This window comes from Calonectris borealis, chromosome 1 (genome assembly GCF_964195595.1).
Source record: "Calonectris borealis chromosome 1, bCalBor7.hap1.2, whole genome shotgun sequence".
In the NCBI taxonomy this organism is placed as follows: domain Eukaryota; kingdom Metazoa; phylum Chordata; class Aves; order Procellariiformes; family Procellariidae; genus Calonectris; species Calonectris borealis.
The window spans coordinates 7,362,338-7,383,282 of NC_134312.1; the positions used below are offsets into that span (position 1 = coordinate 7,362,338).

The 20,945-nt window shown below is 44.7% G+C and overlaps 1 protein-coding gene across 2 annotated transcripts in view; it reads left to right on the forward strand.

Moving 5' to 3' along the window:
* Positions 1–1,510: 1,510 nt before the first annotated feature.
* CAMK1D (calcium/calmodulin dependent protein kinase ID) overlaps positions 1,511–20,945 on the forward strand; it is a 230,412-nt gene continuing 210,977 nt past the window's right edge. For both annotated transcript variants that reach the window (XM_075143627.1, XM_075143634.1), the window contains exon 1: positions 1,511–2,686. In XM_075143627.1, the coding sequence (XP_074999728.1) occupies positions 2,595–2,686 (92 nt within the window). In that variant the 5' untranslated portion in view covers positions 1,511–2,594. The remainder of the gene's footprint in view (positions 2,687–20,945) is intronic.

Here is a 20,945-nt window from a genome sequence, read left to right on the forward strand (position 1 = left end):
TTTGCCCACTGAAAGCATGGAATGGAAAAATGGGCGTTGCTGTCTGTGCAGTGAGATTTTAACATGATGCTGTAGGGACCAAGGCGACTTCATAAATAATAGTGGTGGATGGTTTTGGTATGCCATAGCTCCAAGATAAGTTACGGTGCTTGTCTTCTAGATGGATGAAGCTCTTTGGCCTCCGTCTTGCTGGAGGTCAGGGCAGACGATCACACTTGCCCTTTCTGGCCTCAAACTCTCTCAATCTTCTCCCGAAGACAGGAGGTTACGTTTGGTAGCCCCATTCAGCAAACCCAAATCACAGCATGGCATTTCTGATACCAAGTGATTTACATGTGAAAAAGAGAGAAAATATCACGGTGGTGCAGATTGAAGGGAAACTTGGATTTGGTAGTCAACTGCATCTTTCCAGGTCAGTCACATCTTTCATTTCCCAGGTATGCAGTGACATGGAGAGCCGGCTTGGGGACTCCTGGTGACACTACCACGGAGCAGGTCGTAAGGATCATGCAATGAAGGAAATCCTGAGGGCAGCGAGAGGATGGGAGTAAGTCAGGAGCAGAGGGAAAGCTGTTCAAAGTGCACACCGTGACAGCACGTAAGCACCCATCGTAGGAAATCCCAGGCTGTTTGGGCTGCCCGTGTGGCAGAGGGCCACCAAAGCATCCAATTAGAGGAGTGCAGTAATAAATTGCAGGTGCTGGCAGAGGCCAAGCCGAGTGGCTCTGCCCAGCAGAGGGTAGCATTGCCCAAACACCCCAGTCTGTTTTCCAAGTTTACACCTTCACACACCTGTGAACTCCCACCTCCGCCAAATCGCTTTTGAACTGGGAGGCACAGCTCAGCCCAGACCCAGGGAAAGCCTCCCAGGCTGATACCTTGTAAATGCTGCTCATAAATTATGAGAAATCTGGAAAATCAGTTTCAAAAGTAGAATTTTAAGGAATCTGTTAAAGGACACAATGCATGTTAAACAGCTATGTGTATATAATCACATCTGTTTTTAAGTAAATGTTATTCAGCTGCTTGTATTAGGATTTATTTTCAGGTACCTAATTTGATGATCAGATTTGGAGCTGCCCCCGAGGCACAGGAATGCCTGTACTGCCGGCAGCGAGGCTTTTGATTTAGCCGCCTAACTTGGGTGTCCCAAAAGAATTGCACTTTTTCAGTGTCTTACGTATTCTGAAACTGAAGCCCAGAGATATTAGCTATAAATGTATCTCAGTTAATCTAGACTATAATTTTCTCTCACGTCTCTGATGAATCCTGCCCATCGCCCCGCATCAGACCTCAGCCAATGCCCGATGCGACGACACTAGAGGTCTCAGTGTCGCTGAGAAAAAGCTGCTTTTAGCAATAATCTCAGTGGGGCCACGCGTGTGTGTGCCAGGCCGGTGGCGTGCCCGGCTCGGACCGCTATGCCGGCGGGATGCGCACGGTGTGGGGACTTGGGCCGCTCGCTGAGGCTGCGCGGTGCCCATCCACCCGCCTCTGGGCTTGGTGCTGCCCAAGAGGGTGACCCTGGTGCTTGGGTGCTTCACTGGGTGCACCGAGGGCTGTGCTGGGTAAGGGTGGCCCTTGCCAAGGGGTGAGTTTTTGCATCCTAGAGGGGGGTGTGTGTGTGCGGGGCAGGTGGGCACCGCCGCCCCCGCGCAGCCCAGCGCATCGCAGCCCCGCGCAGCCCCGCGCACGGCCAGGCAGCCCGGCCGCTTGTGGTACGGCTTTTAATCTTGGTTTTTTTTTTTGCTGCTTTCCCTTTTTTTTTTTCCTCCTCTTTGCTTTCCCTCCCCTCCCGTTTGACGTGCGCGGTTTTGGTGCAATGCGAATTATCTCCAGTCATTCAGTCAGGAGGGGCAGCGCCAGGCAGCAAAGCAGCGGCGGGGCTGCCTCCTCCTCCTCCCTCCTCCTCCTCCTCCTCTTCCTCCTCCTCCTCCTCCTCCCATTGCCATAACAACCGCGCACAGCCGCTGCGCCCGCTGTGCCCGCTGTGCCGGCGGGGCCGCACCACTCCGCACCGCACCGCGCCCGGGAGGCTGAGCATCCCACGGGGCCCCGCACGCCCTGCACGGGGGTGGAGGGGGGGGGGGGAAGAGAAACAGTGACCTCCCTCCAAAAAAAAAAAAAAAAAAACCAGAAAAAAGGGACTTTTTCGCGGGGTGGGTCTATCAGGGACCAAAGTGACCCCCAGAAGGGGTGCGCGTAGCTGCTGCGCGGGGCGAGGAAGGAGGGAGGGACGGAGCAGCCCCGCGAGTGACTTCGCGGGGGGGCGCGGAGGAGGGGAGAGGAGGAGAAGGGGGGGGGCAGAGAAAGTTGGGAGGAAATAGCCCAGGAAAAGTGACACTCGCGGAGCCCGCCGGAGCGCGGAGGAAATAAAAGCGGCGGCGGGCAGGAAGTGTGAGGAGGAGGAGGAGGAGGAGGAGGAGGAAGGGGAGAAGAAGGAGGAGGAGGAGGAAGAAGAAGAAGAAGAAGAAGAAACAGCAGCAGCAGCAGCCGCTGCCGCCGCGGCAGAAGAGAAAGCAAAAGCCGCACCGCCCGCTCGCTGCCGCCCGGCCCGGCATTCGCGGGGCTGCGCGGGGCTGCGCGCCGCGGCCATGGCCCGGGAGAACGGGGACGGTGGCGGCTCCTGGAAGAAGCAAGCGGAGGACATCAAGAAGATCTTCGAGTTCAAGGAGACGCTGGGGACGTAGGTGGCGGGGAGCGGCTGCGCGGGGGGGCGCGGAGCGGGGCGGGCGGCGCTGTCCCTTCCCCGCGGGGATGCGCGGGTCGCCCTGCGGGTGGGTGCGTGTGCGTGTGTGTGTATTTTCGCGTGTGCACCCATTGGTGCCGCTCCGCACCCCGCTTATCCATCCGAGCAAGAAGTCGGGGCAATCTGGAAACACGGAGAAAAATATAACTGTGGGGCAGGAGCTGGACTAACACCCCCCCCCTCGTCCCCCCAAAAAAGACAAAAAAAAGGGGGGGAAAAAGTGTTTTAAAATATTCATAGAATGAGGAGACGGGGAAAGGCTTTTTCCTGATAGTGCAACTGTGAATAAATGCGGTCTGACTTGCACGCTTTCCCCTAAAGCCGATGGCTGCATCTATTCGTGGACAGACGAGCAGAAATAATCAGAGTGGATTGGATGTGTTTTAGCTACGATGCTTAACTGTTGTTGGGGTTTATTTCTGTTATTTATAGTGGCGGGGCATAAAGATTAGTAAAACGTTAGAAGTGTTTTTTTTTTTTTTTCAGAAGGCTGAGAATAAACATGCGCAGATGGTGCAAGGGAGCGGGGTGCAGGCTGATGCTTTTTTGGCTGAGCAGAGAGTTTTATTTTTGTTAAATTTTCACTTATAGGATATTGTAGAGGTAGAGAGTGCTGAAGGAAGTCAGCGTATGGGCTGCTGTATGTATATACGTTGTAATTAACGTTCAGTTGTATTGGGAGTGCTCTTCGTTGCTGTGTCCCCCCTGCTTTAATTGCAACTTTAAGCATGTCTCAAAACGAAGCGTCGTTCATCCCAAGTAGTGCTTTTCATACTCTGCGTGCCACTTCCAAAATACAGTTGAACAAGTTTCGACTGTAATATTTCAGTTTCTTTTTGCTTCCAAGGGAGGGCTCTCTATAAACAGAGTATTTCTGGTTCACGGGCTCACTGATTTCCTATGAACAAACTGCGAGTAAGAATCAGGCTGGTCATTTAATATGGAGGTGGGTCACGCAACTCCGTTGTGATGACCGGATAGTGTAGCCCTCAGAAAAACACTGATTTAGCAAATCAAATTAATGTCTGTCCAGGTCTTTGAAGAACCAAAGTGCAGCATAAGGACTAAGTGTTACGTTTCATTCTCCTCACCTTCATCGAGTTTTTGTTGTCAGAACTTTATGTCGAGAGAGACGTGTCCCTGCTCGTCGCCTTCGGCGTGCAGTTCCCTTCCTGAGCGAAGGGGTGTTGGGGAGGAAAGTCTCAATGTGAAGAGATTCATTAGAGCAGCAGGACAGTTTGCTGTGGTTTCCATTATACAACTCTCTATCGTCTTCCTGGTTGTTGTGTATGAAGCCATCTGCGAGGGTTAATTTGTGCCACTGAAGAGGTCCAGAAAGAATTAATGTTGTGGTCTTGATCCGTATCCCACTGAAGGTAATGGGAGCAGGTGTAGGTCCCAAGGAAGGTAAAGTTGGTCAGAGTGAATAGTTATGCATATTAGCATGTTGCAAATTAAATTAATTAAATGTGGCCAATTAGTGTCTCAAACTATTATCCATTGTCTTAGCCTCACAGTTTGGTTAATAAGTCCTTTCTGATGAGAGTGGAAGCTCTGAAGTTTTTAAACTTGACTTAACAGTCAATCTAGAAAGTTTTAGAAAATTAAAATAACTGGATTACAAACCTGGGCCTGTATAAAGAAAACAGAGCTATTTTCTTTTCCAGACATAGCCATATTAATTATGAATGTATGTGCATTTAACAGCCTACCCATTGGTTGCCTTCTGGTTGTGCATTCCTTAGTTTCGGAGAGCAGACTGATAATTAGAAGATTTGAATCTGAGTTTTGGTTCTGTCCTTGGCCGCCCACCAGCGCAGCACCTGCAGTTCCTACCAGCTCTGGTGTGACTTACCAGGGTGTGAAACTTCTAAAAAATTTAGGCCATCACTGTGCAAATCATTAAAGTACTTGTTCCACTCCCACTGAAGGCAGTGAAGGTCTGTTCACTGACTCGAGCAGCAGATATACGGGGCGCAGGAGTCCAAATGATTCTTAGTTATTGATAGGAAAGTACTTACATAGGAATTAAGCAAAAGTCTAAATACCTTTAAAGCATCTGGACCAAAATGTTTTCCTCTGGCATTATTTAGGAGCAGGGATAAAATCTGCTTTGATCTCTCTTGCACTGTAATGCTGAACTGTGTTGGACATTTGTCGGTTGATCTAATAGATTTTTCGGTAGCATGGATGGGCTTGGATTGAAAAACTTGGCATGTCAGATGAGATGCACTGGATTAGTGTAGTAGCTGTATTTTGCATTTCTCTGCCACCTTCCATTTCAGGATGCCAAAGTACTAAAAGCACTTTTAACAGAAAAGCAGCCCTTTTTCATACAGCAGTCTTAACTGCCTGTGGTAAAATTGGTTAGAGAAAGAAAAGCACTAAACCCCCAAATCAAGGAAGAAAGCGAAAGAGAAACTTTAAAAATATGTTTTATTTCAAGTGCATTGATTTGTGAATGTTAAATCTATGTGTATGCTCTGATTTGTTCTCTGAAAGGAGTCTTTCATCTGAAGAAAAGCTTTTCAGCAGATCTTTGACATGGGAGAGTGGAAATTGCTGGAATTATTAAAAAGATCCTAACTCGGTTAATCATTATATCATTTGGGCTTCAAGGAACCTCTAATGAGTACCCAGCTCTCTCTTCCAGAGCTGGAATGAATTATTTACATGTCCCTGTAAATCATGTCCAGCCACATTGGTACTGAAATAGGCATCCTGAATTGGACTTCACCTCCAGATGTAAGAAAGTAGCCTTTTCCACCCAAGAATTGTTTCCCTTGGTGACTGAGGTCTGTGTTGTTTGCTTTGCTCAGTGCTGTTGGGCAACAGTGTTTTCCCAAAGAAGTTACCAGCAATGCAGTGGCTGGCTCAGATGGCACCCAAACCTATATTTACCCTGTTCTGTAATTACGCAGTCCCTGAGCATGTGCAATCTTAGTTTGTGGCTGCAAGCTCTTGGGTACCAGAGTGTCAACAAAATATTTTGGTAATATTAATCAAGAAAATATAATATATTATAAATAAAATATAAATATATATATCTCTATTATATATTATTATATATAATATATATGTAATGGTCCTGATCCATTCTGGGCTGCTTCAGTTTGGCGGTGCCGGTCCCTGTAGGACTGCAGTAACACGGCAGTGAAGCACGCTCGGTGTGTGCAGATTCAGTGGGCGCCTCTTCTTGCAGCTGGACCTGTTCACTACTGAGCCATTGAAAGTGAAATCACAGATCCTGAAAAAGTAGCTAGGAAGAAATACACAAAGTAAATCAAGGATAAAATAAAATCATAGCAGTGGGCCAGATGATGCAATTTAGAGTCCCTTCCAAGTCAAGACAGGTAGGCTTGAGGAAAGAAGAGGATCTGACTGACTGCTTATCTTTTTAAATTTCCACAAATTCACCTATTCTAGCTCTACTCAATTCGCAGGCCTGCCTGAAGAGGGGGATTTCTGCCTCAGCCCTTGAGAGATGTGAAGTTTCACAATAGCAGGAATCTGATAAGAAGATGAATGATCACCAAAATACCATTTTTTTTCTCCATATTTAAATGATATGATGTCTAAAGCATTTTAAAACTCAGATTTTGACATTCCAAGAAGTATTAAGATACACCAGGTCATCCACCAGCCAAAGAGGAAAGCCTCTTCGGCTTAGGTCTGCCTAATCGGATCAGCTCCGCATTTCTAAGGTTTGACATTAGAGTTATGATAAAGTTATAATATTTAGAAAGGCTGAAGCGTAGTAACTATGGAAATATTGGTGCTGTCCTTAAAAATGATGCGGTAGATTCCTTAAAGCTTAGTAATGATAACACAGGGAGTTGCATGGATATAACCATAACATAGTAAGAACCATGTGGGAAGACAAATACTCTTCCATGATATGTCCAGTACTTTCCTAAAATACAGTATAGAGAAAACTTATAGGCGATTCTGTTTTTCTCAGGGGCTCTACTGTAATTTTTGGTTCATCTGTGTCCTGTGTCTCTTCCATACTCTTACACCATTTGATGGGCTCCTGGTGCTCTTCATGACTCTTCCACGCACCCATATGTGCTCCTTCATGCTGTGAAATGAAGTCACTCCACATCCTGCTCTCACATCTATTTTCTTTCTCACATGCAGACATCGTCACAAACTCTTACGTGCTGTCTCCTGTGTTTCTGTCCTCTCACATTCTTCATGGTATCTTCCCTGCATGCAGTCTCACACTAACACTCAGGCTTTTCATGAGCTGGTCCACCTCATGCTCTCATCTGTTCTTGGTTGCTCAGACCTTCATGGGGGACAAGGCTAATGGAGGTGACGTGCCTCAGGCCAGGCAACCAGCCTCAACTTCCACCGGCGAGAAGACGCTGGTGATAAGGACAGGTCCTGGTGGAGGTGCCCCATGAGTTGCTGTGTAGAGAGGAGGTGCTGGGAGGTACCAGTAGGCTCAAGATCTGTTTGTCTCTGGTCAAAGATCTTCCCTTCTAATCAATCGGGTGCCAAAAGCACTTGTGTTGGATTCAACACAACAAATCATCACTGTTCAGCTGTTTAACTTGAGGCATCATGCAAGTCACTCAATTGTTTTTCTGAATTTGGAAATTCTCCAGACGTAAAGAAACATGTTGATATTTGTGCTTCCTCTGGCTCCATACCCCCTGTGAAGATTGAAGAGTTTGTCTGATTTTCATGTTTCTGCTGTCATTACCAGCAGTTTCTGCCTCTGTCTTATGACAGAGTGAGGCAGCAGCGGCTCTGTTTCATCTTTTTCTTAGTTCAGCATTCTCCTCTTTTTTAAATTACATTAAAGAAACATTTCAGGTTAAAAAATATCTTCAGGGGAGAAAATACAGTGTCCCAAAGGGCTGAATTAAGGCACATGTTTTCAGGGGGAAGGCTGATGAACCACTGCGGCAAACTATGAAGGCAAGTGGTTCCCATCTCCTCTGGGGTGATTTGCTGGGAGAAATCCTTTTGCCATCTGAAAGCTCTCGGGCTTCGTGCAGGAGTCACCAGGAAAGAGCCTCTTGTCCATGTTTACAGAGGAAGATGTTTCATGGTCATTTCTGACCTTAAGGTCTGTAACTCTGGGAATCTTACCATCAAAACCACGTGGGGTTAGGGATAATTCCTGCTAAGAGGTGCATGGTACCTACAGCACCTCTAGCATCTGTGGGAGGAGGAGTGAAAGCTCCAGGTATTAATGTTTAACTTAACGCTGTGAGACAACTCAGGTGTTTTAGTTTGTGCACTCTATATAGGGCAAGCAGAAAAATACTGTTAGGACTCCTTTAAGGTGACACATTTGTTTTAAACAAGTAATCCTGTTTGCTATCGTGTGGCGTAGTTTACTATCCAGTGTGTTCTTGGAGGCTTCAAAATAACGAGTCCCTCCTATTTGCAATGTGAATTGTAGTATCGTGTAATGTAGATTGTTGGTCTCCCTTGAACAGTTACAGAAAATAACAGGTTTGAGTGTTCAGCTGGAATTGAAATGGGAAAAAAAAAGAAAAGCAAGATGGCCAATGGATTTAAAGGCTGATGGAGAGGATTGGGAAAAAAATCTGCAGCCATCGGTGAGATGGGATTTTTGACAGCTCTCCAAGCGTGGTTCATGAGTGTGTTTGGACAGTGCTCGTTTGGGGCAACAGTGTGGCATAAAGGTCAATTTTCTTTCATCGTCTAAAATGAAGATTCCAAAATATTCAATAATGAAAGACTTTCAGGTAAATACATCATTTTGGAGACACTCAGTTTGCTGTATTGTCAGCTCACAGATGTGCTCACGCTTCCCTCATGAGCCTTATTTTCTACCAGTTTTGATGCCTTACCTCTTTTTGCCCTGCCTTGCCTCTTTTTCCATGGCTGTTCTCTTTCAAATACATCTTTGTACTGCCTGAGCTCCCTGCTGCCGGAGGATACCTGCTCGCCTGCGTGCCTGTGCAACCAAGAAGTGTGCTTGACCGGCAAGGTGACAGTAAGATGTTTGGGTAGGGCTGGAATAGGGTATTTGGGCTGTTTTCCCCCCTATTTTTTGCACAGGGCTTAGGCAAATGTGATCCTTGCCTAGGCCAAAACTCAATATTGCTCCTCAAGACCTCAATATAACCAATACCGAGTCCACAACTGCTCTTTGCGTAGATGTGAGCTGAGGGCAAACCACGCATAAAAATAGTGGTATTTTTTTGTCAGCCACAGAGGTAGCTGACACCCTAAAGCTCGCAACAAGCAAAACCCAGAGGGTCTGAAGACTTGGTGGAGAGGTGGTGGATGGAGCTGAACCCAACTCTTTGGAGTCCTATAGTAATCCTTTAACCAAAAGTCTATTCTTCCCAGCACAGCCACAACACAGTGGGTGTGAGAGCCTTCTTCACCGCCGCTCCCACCATCTGGAGCAGCCTGTCTGCTTCCTTCACCCTCCATCTGCTTTCACATAGGAGCTGAAATATCTCCTTATGTATTTTTTCCTTCCTTTTTGTCTCTTTTTCTTTCTACCTTGGTGACTGACCTCAATTATTTCTGTTGCCCTTCTCACACAATTCTCCCGAGTACATGCAGAATATTGGTTGGAGTTATTTAATCCTTTCAAGCATCCAAGGATACAATTAATATTGAATAAAGTTGTATTGTTTTGTTTTGCTTGACAATAACAAGCATTTATAATAGGATTCTGAATTTATTGCCAGTAATGGTATTCACTTAACCGGTGAGTCATAGTTTATATTCATGATTACTTAGGAGGACCTAATTTTCTAGTCATTTTAGATAGCATGAAAACAAGTTGGAACTAAATGGGTACTGTTAGTAAACAGGTAATGAGTGAAAGGAACGATAAAAAGTTCCTTGGGGCAGCGATCTGTCATTTCCGTCGGAATTCAAACCACCTTGCATTTCAGCGCTTTTCTGTAAATAATAATTAACAACAATAACAATAATTTGCAAACATATGTGTGTGATTGGGCTGTTCTTGAATGACAAATAGCTTAGCAATCAGAATATTTCTCTTTTCTAGAAATCATACTGTTCCTTAAAACCTTTCTATCAAATCTTAACACTGATTTTTTTGTTATCTGACATGGCGGTTCCTATAATTTTCCTCTGAATGTTGTGTCAATCATTTTTTAAAAAGAAAACTATAAATAACAGATTGTTAATAAACTTTTCAAGGCCCTTCACTGATGTTTTCATGTTGAAAGCTGTGTATTGAGTTTTATGCCAGAATTACTCACCAAACAGATTGTATGAGGTTAAATAAAAATAATACTCTTTAGCAGAATTTTTTGGCTGAGTTAAAAAGCTTTTTTTTTTTTTTTAACACTGGATGCGCTAAGAAAAAGCGACTGGGAAGCTCTCTTTTGGATCTGATCTGTGTGTAAAACAGCTGAGCACGGGGATGGAGATCCTCTGTAACAATAGATCGCTGATTTTGCTTGCTCTTTTCCTGGGAATATCATATGTCACATTTAAAACATCAACAGTTTTGGACAAGTGGACTACATAACCATGAAGATAGTTCTTAAAATACCTTTTTCAAGAGTCGAAAGGGGAGAAGCGCGTGAGAGAAAACATGCTGGCTTAGATGTATTGAGGATTTATTTTGATTTTTGTTTGGATTTTCTCGTATTCCCAACTGGAGATAAACTAAACAGTTTCAGTCTACTTACCGTTTCCAGGAGGAACGAAAGGGAGGTGCTTTTAGCGATGCAAACGAACATGAGCATTTATCATCAGCACCGTGGTACTCTCCCCTAGACCCTTTGCCTTTGCACTCTTGCTTGCCGTGGATTCTTGTTGTTGTCCTGCTCTTAACGCTCTCCCTAGTTTAGGCTGAGTATTTGAAAGTATGTTCTTTCGAGCCTGACTGCCCAAAATTTGGGAATTACATCTGACGCTCAGTTGTCAGAGTACAGAGGACCTAGAAATGTCATCCGTGGCTGACGGGAGAGGAGCGAGGTCAGGACCCATGGCAAGTCTGAAGCTGGGAGCCTTTAACCTCCGTGTTTGTTTTGGTGAGGGTTGGTGTGGCAGTTCGGAGAGTAAGGAGAGCGGTACCGTCCTTGTTCATCAGCGGTGAAGGTTTGCAAGTCTTCCTAGGAGCTCCAAAGGAAGGGTTCCTCAGACGTGGCAGGTATCTCCTTTAAGAGAGCCATTCTGTGACGTTGGCGTGTTTTGGCTGAGCAGTGTGTTGAAAACTTGCCTGCCGACCTGATGGCACGTGCACTTGAGAAATGTGGCCGCCCTTCTCCCACCGGCTACGTTACCGGTCGCAGAAATGGACGGGCTTTTGAGGGTAGTACGAAATAAAACAGCATAGCCACTTGTGCTTAACTGTAAAGATTTGCAAAGGCTGAAAAGCCGGTGTGTATTTGAGGGTTGGACACTAGCAAGTGAAATATGGGGAGTTTATTACTGTGCCTTTTATTGGCCTCAAATGAGATCAGGCACTGTTGAGCTAGGAATATTACAAACCCCAGAGTAAAAGACTGTTCGTACCCAGAAGAACTTATAATGTAAATAAATAAGACAAAAATGCTAACACTGTTTTGTTAAAGACGAGAAAGCGTGTCGCTTGTAAACCCAGAGCTGAGCCTGAGTCTTAAGTCCAGCCTTATGCAGTGGACCGTCCTGCTTCTTTTAATAGCCAGCACTATATCAGCACCAATGTCTTCAAAATGTATTTATTTATATGTGATTCACCCAGGGTCGTCTCACGTAATTAGTTTTTACTAGTTAAGGTTTGAAGATGCAAAGCGCTGTCTGTATGCTGTTGGTAACAGCGCAGGCGCTTTATTGCTGTGTTACTTCACGGATGCTCAGAGGAATCGAGGTCTTCCCAGAGCTATAAAGAGCTGGAGCAGACCAGGCGGTTCTTGGGGTGATGTGGGATCGCTCCCAGCAGGATCCCATCCTCCCATCCCAGCTTAAATAATTCAAGGGACCAGGCTTCGACCAGGCTTCCACTTTCCAACCAAACTCATTAGCTGTGACCCTGCCATCCCCCCTCTGATGGGCGAGGGCTGAAATGAGGGAAACTATTGGATGAAAAACTGTGGAAAAACCAAAATGACATAGAAAAACCCAAACAACATAGAAGGGAGCTGGGCGGGCGAGGGGAGAGAAGAGCACTTAGAGGATTTGCAGGCACGTGGAAAACTCCTCTGGGGAAGGCACAGGTTGCTAATCGAATTCAGCCGTAGTTGAGAGAGACTGCCGGAGCATCCCTGAATAATCCTTCACTGTTATATTGAGTTGGCTTGGAGATTTCCTCCCACTGCTTGCTCTTGTCTTCTCCTGCTTCTCAGCAGAAGTAAATCAGTACGATATACCCAGCCGCGAAGCCTGCAGCGTTTTGGAAACTTCAGGCACAGCAGAGTGCTTGGTGTGCGCGGTCAGTGGCAGAAGATGCTGTGAACATATTGAACTAGTTTCGTGCCCCCTATCCTGTTTTCTCGCAGAGTACCTGAACAAATTCAAAGGCTTTGTCTTTTACTTTGGGACATTTTGTAGCTGGGGCCTGAGATATCTTAAAGACTATCTAAAGTTCTGGGATCATCGTCAGCCTCACGCCTCTGCGCTAATGGGATTTCTTGCCGTAGGGGTGTAATTAATTTTTTCAAGAGATGCAACATTTTTTAAGGGGAAAATCTGACAGTGTTGAGCTTCTCCATGGGCTGATGGTGATCATCATAAAAACACCACCTCCTTCTCTGAGTCCAAGCCACGGTGTTTTGAGACACTTTCTCTAACATAATTACATAGCAACCTGAATATTGCAAAGCAAACAAGCTCTCCTTCCCAACATAAAATGCTCCCAAACGTAAAAAAAACCCCACAAAACAACACAAGACTACTAAAAGACTGCTGCGTATATGTGCCCTTCTTTAGGGAGAGAAGAGGGAGGCAAACAACGTGCAGCTTCTTAGCCAAGTTGCTTAATGCACCATGAGAAGATGCTTGGACAAAAACATTTATGGAGCAGAACAACGGTGTGACTCCTGTTGGCCAAATGACCCAGGCACTGGGGCACATGAGGAATAACTTCAAAAGAAGGGAAATGTCTCATGTCACAGATTTGACTTACGGCTTATGCTTTTTAGGAAGTAGGTGGCTATATATTTAGACGTTGGGGGAGAACGCACCAAGAAATGAGCTGAAAAAAACGGGGTTCTCAAAAGCAAGTAGGCACAGGACGTACAGGTACTGCAGGCTGCAGGAGGCTTCTGCTCTTGGGTATGTTAAGGTGTATCTGGAGTAATTTTACTGACTAGTTTTTCTGGCCGTAGCCATGTGATTTATGTCATGGACATAAATCCTATGCTCTTAAGAGAGACACCCTGAAAAAAAAATCTCGCAGAGCTTTTTAGGCAAGTCCATTGAATGAGTTTCTCTGATGAATCTTATATTTTTAATGGAAAGAAAATAAAGTGATTCTAGAATTCCAGAGTGACAACTGAGACGATTTGTGTCCAGAAAGCAAACGTGTGCCCTTCTGGCATTGCTGAAAGAGAACATAACGAGAGCATGCTCGTTCTGCAGGTGAGTGGAGCTGCGCTGGGGGAAAGCCTGAAGGGAGAGGTCTGGGGCAAGGCAGAGCAGTGGGATTCAGCTACAGGTAAATGCCAAGACAGACTCGTCTAAATGGGGTACTTTTAGCTTAATTGACTCTAGAGACAGCTAGGTCCCCCTGCTTGTTCAGATATACACGTGCAAAAATTCATAGACGTGGGTCCTTCGGAGAGGATTGCTCGTGCGCTGCACCGGGCAACACTTAATCATTGTCAATCAAGGGCCACTAAAGTGACAGGCAGCTTCAGTGCCAGTGTCTGCTCTGGAGATGGTGCGATGCTGTGACATCTTTATCTTCCCAGGGGTTATGATGAAGGTGTAGGAGCCCTTTACATACATATAAATAGATATAGTGTATATGTGTATGTATATATTAGTGTGTATATACACATACACAATAAAAATACTATTTATATAGTGATATACAGTGATATATAGTGATGTATAGTGATATATAGTGCTAGTTTCTTGCCACAGAGCATGTTCTTTGGCTTCATTAATAAATGCATAGAGAATAACCTGTGCCATTTGGTAGAAGCTGTTTAAGAGCATTGTGATCATTGTTAATTTATTCTGTAGTTCGAATTCCTTGTCTTATTTGGGTTACATTTAGGTGAAGTCAGGAGAGTCATGCCTGCTTACATCACCTAAGTTTCATTATCCCTAAAAAAGGGTCTAATCCAAAATGCGGTGTGAGGATATCCGCAGAGATGAGGAGGTATTTGTCCTTGGATACAAACTGGCTTTAGCTGATTTCTAAATGCCTTTGTCTATGCAGTGACTTCCTGACAGACGTTTTTCTGATGCCTTGTGTGTCTTTTTCCATCTACTGAGATAAGACATGGGTCCAACCAATGGCTCTGTGTTTCTGCTCTTGTTCACCAGTCCGTTGCTTTCAGCGATGGAAGGGGGATAGTAGCTTTTCCCCACTCTGTCATCTTTAACAGAGAAGGCTTTGGTAGTGCTCCACAGCTGCTGAAATACGCTGTTTGACCTTGCTCAGTTTCTGACCGAAGACCATGGAAAGCTCTCAGAGGCAGTCTTGGCTCTGTGATGCCCCAGGTCCCCCACAGCCCTCTAACTCCATTTCTGAGACACTTCTGGTAGGTTCTCCTAAATATCGGAAGGAAAATGTTCACTTTGCCCAAGATTTAAACAGGAACTGTGTGGTGCCCCCTCGTTCATTTAGCTAATGGGGGTGAACGCAGTCAAATACGAGGTAAGAGCATGATGGTCCTTCCTTCTCCTCTTCTCCTCCATCTCCACGTTACCTCTGCGACACTGAATCACCACTTTCCATCTCCTGTCTAAATCCTGCACAAACCCCTCGGTCGGGTGCAGTGCCCTAGTCACATCCCGCAGGTGTGCACAGCTGGGAAGCACAGCTGGAAGACAACAAAACGTCTTCCTTTGGGTCAGTTAAGGGCTTTATTTCTTTAGGTAAAACACCTTTGACGTGGGTAAATGGAGGCGGTGTGGAGCAGTTGGAGTCTGTTAGAGCTTTTTGGGTCCAAACTTGACGGCAGCAAGTGGAGGGTGAATTAACTAACATTGTGCTTGATGTTAGGAGGCCTGCCTCGGATAGCCTGGGAGGGATTCCCCTCCACAGATGGAGTGGTTGAAGTATCTTCACCGACCACATGTAACTCCGGTCTGTACCACTGCCCGCAGGGTGATGGCAATTGCTTGTTGTCCTCTGCTGCTGTACGGTTATGGCTTGCAAAGTCGTGTCAATTAAAAACCCACCCTGCTAATATCATTGTGGTGGTGGGTACATTAGTTTCTGTAATCAGTTCCCTTTTCTGCTATTATTTAAGCAATACCCCTAGGGATGTGACAGTGGCTTAGATAGGCTGGTACTTTAACACTAAGGCTACTCTGACACTAAAATATGGAAGATAGGGAGATTGGTAGTAAAAATATTTAAAAAAACAGTTTTGGCTTTGGAAGGTGCCTGTAAAATGTCTTCCTAGGGTCTCCTTGTGTGTTGGCTTAGCACTCTGAATAGATCTTCCAGAAGTCAGAGGGTAGCACACAAAAGCATACCAGGCCTGTTTCTCTTCTGATTTTCTCTTAAATCATTTGTAGCAGCACAAAGTAACTGTAAAATTCTGCCTTTGATGTGCACAGCTTGGAGGTTTTCCTCTGGGAGTCAAGAAAAGCCTATACTAGTCAGCAGCATTTTGTGCTCCTTACGCTCGGGTTTCAAACAGCAATATAAAGTTACAAGGTTGTGGAGGAACAGGTTGCAATTCCAGGAGAGAAGAGGAAGGGGCTGAGCATGTCCCACGGGGTGGTTCGCATCTTCTGCCAGACCAGCTGTTTGCAGGGATGTGCTGTGTATTTATTTAATGAAACGATACAGGTTAAAAATAGTCCTCCAAAAAGGAGGTGGGGGAAGGGGAGGAATACAAAGTACAAGAAGTTTTATTTCTTTTCATTCCATAGATGCTATAAATCAGCAGGAATGTCAGTGGTATTTTTTTTTCCTTCTGTCTTCCATTGTTAAAAAGTCATCAGCCACTACACTGAAATGGTTTGCAAGAGCCACTTCGCCAGGAACAATTTCTGGCTGAGAACAATAAAAAATTGGTAGATGCCAGGTTGAATTCATGTGTCAGCGGTTGCTGAATTCAACTTAAGAGCTGTAAATGGAACCAATCATCATTTCTTAATGAGATATATGAGAACAAAGAATCACAATGCTTGAATAATCTGTCACATCTCTATCAATGCTGCTTAAGCAATTACTCAGTTTGTTCAATGGGTTGACAAGGTAACATGACAAAATCAATTTACAAAGCAGATTAAATATAAATATGTAGTGCTTTTTTCCCAGGAATGCCATTCTTAAAGCCTTGTGTTTAGATCATTTGTCATTTATCCATCTCTGGCCTAATGAGACTGTCGTCTGGGCCTTGGTAAAAATGAGTGATGCATTGCTCCGATATACAGTGTAAGTATGTTTTTCACTTAGTCCTAAGGCTGTATTTTTCCAGGGTCCTTAAGGAAGCCTGGCCCTCAGCCCTTATTAACGCTTAATGTAAATCTTTCTGAATATTTTATTCGTTTGGCAGCAAACGTAGGAGAACCTTGGTATGAGTTCCCTAGGAGCTAAATAACAAGTGTTGTACACGGAGGTGATATGATCATCTATTTTCATGCCAGACCTTTCATCACGTTGCAACGGACTGTGACTGGGACGGTCCCGTCCCTGGTTGTAGCGATGGGTATCTGCAGCAAACCACTGGTAACAACAAGGTACGGGGACCGTCGCAGTGGATACTAAATGCCATCTTCAGCAGGATCTCACTGGTCTTACTCTTTTCTTCCATAAATGAGTCCCCATCTTTTGAATGTGCTCGGGTAGCATGGTGTCATGAAGCTGTGGCACAGAAGAGATTATTTCTTTCCCCCTGTGAAATGTTTGCACCTCTCATCTTCTCCGTGGGGAACTAAAGAATATAAGATTTCTGTTCAAAAAAATCCCTGTACAAATAACTCTGGGATTCTCTCAGTCCATTTGTGTTTTATATAGTCTACAAGATGCCATTGATGTACCTGGCTGCATATCTCATTATGCCTCTAACATGGTATGTCACCGGGTTCTCAACGGAGATGTCATAAACAGATTTTAGGGGATCATGAACACTTTTCTTTTCATTTCAGGCAAGGTGACGGGGTTCCCAGCAGCCTTCTAAATATACCAGAGGGTTGTGTCATGGAGGAGAACAGTATTTCTTAACTTATCGTTGCCATATGACTCCCATTACTAAAATTTCTGAGCAAATCACTGTCCTTACAAAATCTGTGATACCGAAAACTTGTATGCTTGTATTTTTGCTACATTTATGCATGACATATGGACTTCCAGTATTGGGTTACTCAGTTTCTGCTCAACATCTTGTATTTTCAGGTGACTGTTGAAGAATCTGAATACGTACGGTATTTCCCTATCTATTATTGGTGTTGCTGCAGCCTTTATCTTGTGGTTTGTTGGTTAACTGTCAGATACTCATGGCTTCATTAAGAAACAGATGTACAGGTCTACGTTTTGTTTTTATAGCTGCACTTTTGACATATTGTAAATGTCCTTAATTGATTTTGTTCAGGATAATACCATCTGCTGGCATCTGTTTCTGCTGTGGCTCTTACTGAATACTTGTGTGTATCGTGGTCTGTAAGGACAAATTACAGTTTCAGCAAGGTATTATGTCAATTTTTTTTCTGAAATAAATGAGAGCAGAGTTTGAACATTGAACGACCTTATATATACATAATTTAATATCTAGATTAATACAGTTTATTCCAAAAGGCATGTTGCCGGGAAGAATCAGGCCCTGTGTCCATGTTGGTCTCTCTTAATTTATTGTTGGCGTGTCTGCAAGCGTATCAGAGCTCCCAGACTGGGAGAAAAGCAGCCTTTGGGTTTATATTTGGCTTCCCTTGATCATGGAGGCATGTGGAATAAACTTTCAGATCTGCCCGAAGCCTTGACATGAAACTCTGTCTAACAAACAGTCAAGATAAGTCATCTTTAAACATCACTTACTGTATCTGTAAGGTTGATGGGCTTCTTGTCAGCTTTTAACATAGCCAAGTGTGTCCTGATATGAAGCTTTTGGTGGCAAAAGCAATACTGAACAGGCACTGAATGAGACGTCTGCTGAGAATGCAAGTAGGAAAATGCGTGCTGTCTCCTGAGAGTCCAGAACAAAATCCTCCTTTTTGTGTAGCTCACTGTCATGTTGGGTTTAGCTCTCCATCCTCAGCTCAGTCCTTTTTATTAGATGGCATCAGCATTTATGGTAGATTTTATTGCAGTTGCCGTGTCTGTGTCTGAACTCTGAAACACAATAGAAATTCCATTTCCCGGCACTTTCTGTCTCTGGTCATGACAAGTGCAGGCAAGCGTCAAAAAGTATCTCGGTTGGGATTTATCTGTAGTGGCCTAACTCTGCTCCCAATAAAAATAGTGAGAATTGGCCTTTGATATCAATGAGACAGCATCAAACCAATTTTGAGATGCTTACGCAGCCTTTGCCTCTTTCCGCACCGCTCACATGTGGCAGCGACAGGGAGGAGAAGTGGGGTCATGCAGGGAGATGAGAGTCCTCCAAATTGAAGTCGTGGAGGTGGGCGTGCTTAGTGTTTTAATAGAAGTGGGTCACCTGTCTAAAATACCTGGTGTCCCAGCAGGGCTGGATTGTCCTTGAGATGGAGTTGTCTTTGTGGTACTTCACATGGGCAGGATTCTGTAGAAAACTTAAATAGGGAGAGCCTTCCTGGCCATGCATGTGTATTAGAGCTCACAGGAGGGTAACTGCAAAAGCACAGGTTCTCCTTTTACTTTGCCAACCAGTTTCTTTGGTCCAGAGTCCTTGCTGTTGCTGTTCTCCCAGTATTGGTACCCCCATACTGGTACTTTGACTGGTCAAAGGTCAGGAGTCAGACTTTGTAAAGTCATGAGCTTTGGAGATGATGTGGGCTAGTGGTAGAGGCATTAATTGGGTGGAAGAGCTAATGATTTGGGAGACTTGGGTTTCGCTTCTGACTGTGCCACTGGGCTTTTTTATGACCTTGGAAAAGTTGCAGCACCTTGCTGGCCTGGTTTCCCCATCTGTCAGTCACCGACCTACTTTGTAACTCACTTTGAGATCTAACTAATTAAAGCTTGCTCTGTGAGATGTTCAAAATGTACTATGTAAGGTGTTGTTTTTGTCGTGGTAATATGGTAAGAATCTCCCGTGTTGTCCGTAAGATGTATCTGAGTGTGTTGGGAACTGGGCTGCGATGCTGGTGTTTTGCAGATGACGCTTTGTGTGGGACACACTTCTGCAAGAACCTGCTCCCTTTCCTAACCATGCCACTGACTCCAAAAAGAGGTGGACTGCCCCACCTCAAAAACACTAGAAACGGGACAAGAGCGTAAACCCAACTGAAATGCATTTTGTTTTCTGAAACTGTTGTTCTCTTTCAGTGTGCTGGGTATCCCAGCAGGGCAGAAAGACCTTCCAGAAACATCTCTGAGCTCTCAACTCCAGCCTGTTGATGGGTCTTCCAGTAGTGGATTGCTGGTGGATGGACATTAGGGAGACAACTGGAAGGAACTGTAAAGCTGCAAGGCAGTTTTCCCCTCCTGTGCAATCCAGGTTATAAGTAGGAGTCAGAAAATAACAGCGGTTTTAGCATCACGCTGCCAACAGAGTGGGATTTGCAGAGCAGTGGATAAGGATTTGTACTGCCCTGAAGAGCCCTCTGGTGATAAGACAACGTGGTCTTGCCTCAAAGATACATCTGTAGCATTAGTGATGTATTAGTTAATTATACTTTTTAATGTCTAACGATGTTTGTGCCTCTTGAAAATCAGTTCAGTAACTGAAGTCAGGGTGGCGAGTAGCCATGGTGACCCTGAAGCAATAAGCTTTTTGAAACACCTTCAAAAAACAATTAAAGCAATTGGAGGAATATCTTCATTTCCATGTCTTCATGGGGAAAAAAAGCGGTACCTGTGAGATGCAGCAGGAATAGAGTTTCCAGTCACCACAGCGTTACTGTTTTAAAAAGACTTTTTGTAGGCAGAGTGCATTCAGTTTTTTCTCTGATTCTCCAAAAAAAGTAAAGTTAGTGCATACATTGGAAAGCAGGCTTTCATTTAAGCTGCATGATTTAGATCTGCTGGTGAAGGCTGCCGCTGTAGAGCATTGGGCATTCATCAGAAAAATCTCCAAGTCTAAACAGTTTTATTATACAAAGCTGTATAGTTGGAAGGTAAAACACTCTGTCTTTTTCCACTTTGAAGAACAGTGCCAGCTGATGGATGTCCTGTCAAATTTCTCTTAAGCTTGCAGGCAACGTGAATAGCTGTAGATCTCACTCTTCAACCTATGGCTGCTATAAGCAAGGAGCCCTTCGAGAAAAGGATGCTCAGCTGGGCCGTGGGTAGGAGAGCAGCCGTGCTCAAGGAACCATGTGGGTATTCTCAAATAACGTGTTGCACGAGGTGTGATTTAGCAAACCACTGACATCTTCCTGAATTAGGGTCCCGATATTTGGATCTTTCCATTCAGATTTTATTAGCACAGCTTTTTACTTCTTACAAGACACTTCCACTGCTCCACTAGCAAAGCATATGACGACTGCACTTTTACATGAGTGTAGAGATTTTCCTGAAGGGAATTTTCCGTAGTGATTTAAGGAAAATCACAGTTCACTAAAACATTTATTAAGCTTCACCCTGTTTAGTGTGTGATGAATTTGCCTATGCATGCTGCCATGTGTGCTTGTCCCCAAGCGCATGCTAAAATCTTATTAGAGGTGTGAAATCAAAGGAACTTAAGCAAGAGCCAAAATATTAAGTACTTAATTGCTTTTTTGGTAGGTGTGGACTGCTGAAAGGTGACCACGAACAGTCCTCCTGAGTGGTTGTCCTCTGTATTTCTGTACATTTCTACATAATGCAAGGAACCAGGTTTGCAATCCCACCCAGAGTTTGTCGCAGAAGCCATAAAAACCCATGGGTTTGGGTGGGAGACCTCCCCAGCCACTGCAGCTGGGTAGGATGGGAGCTGTGGGTCAGACCTCAGCCCTGCCGGGACACTGGTGCCAACAGGTATCGCCACCGCTT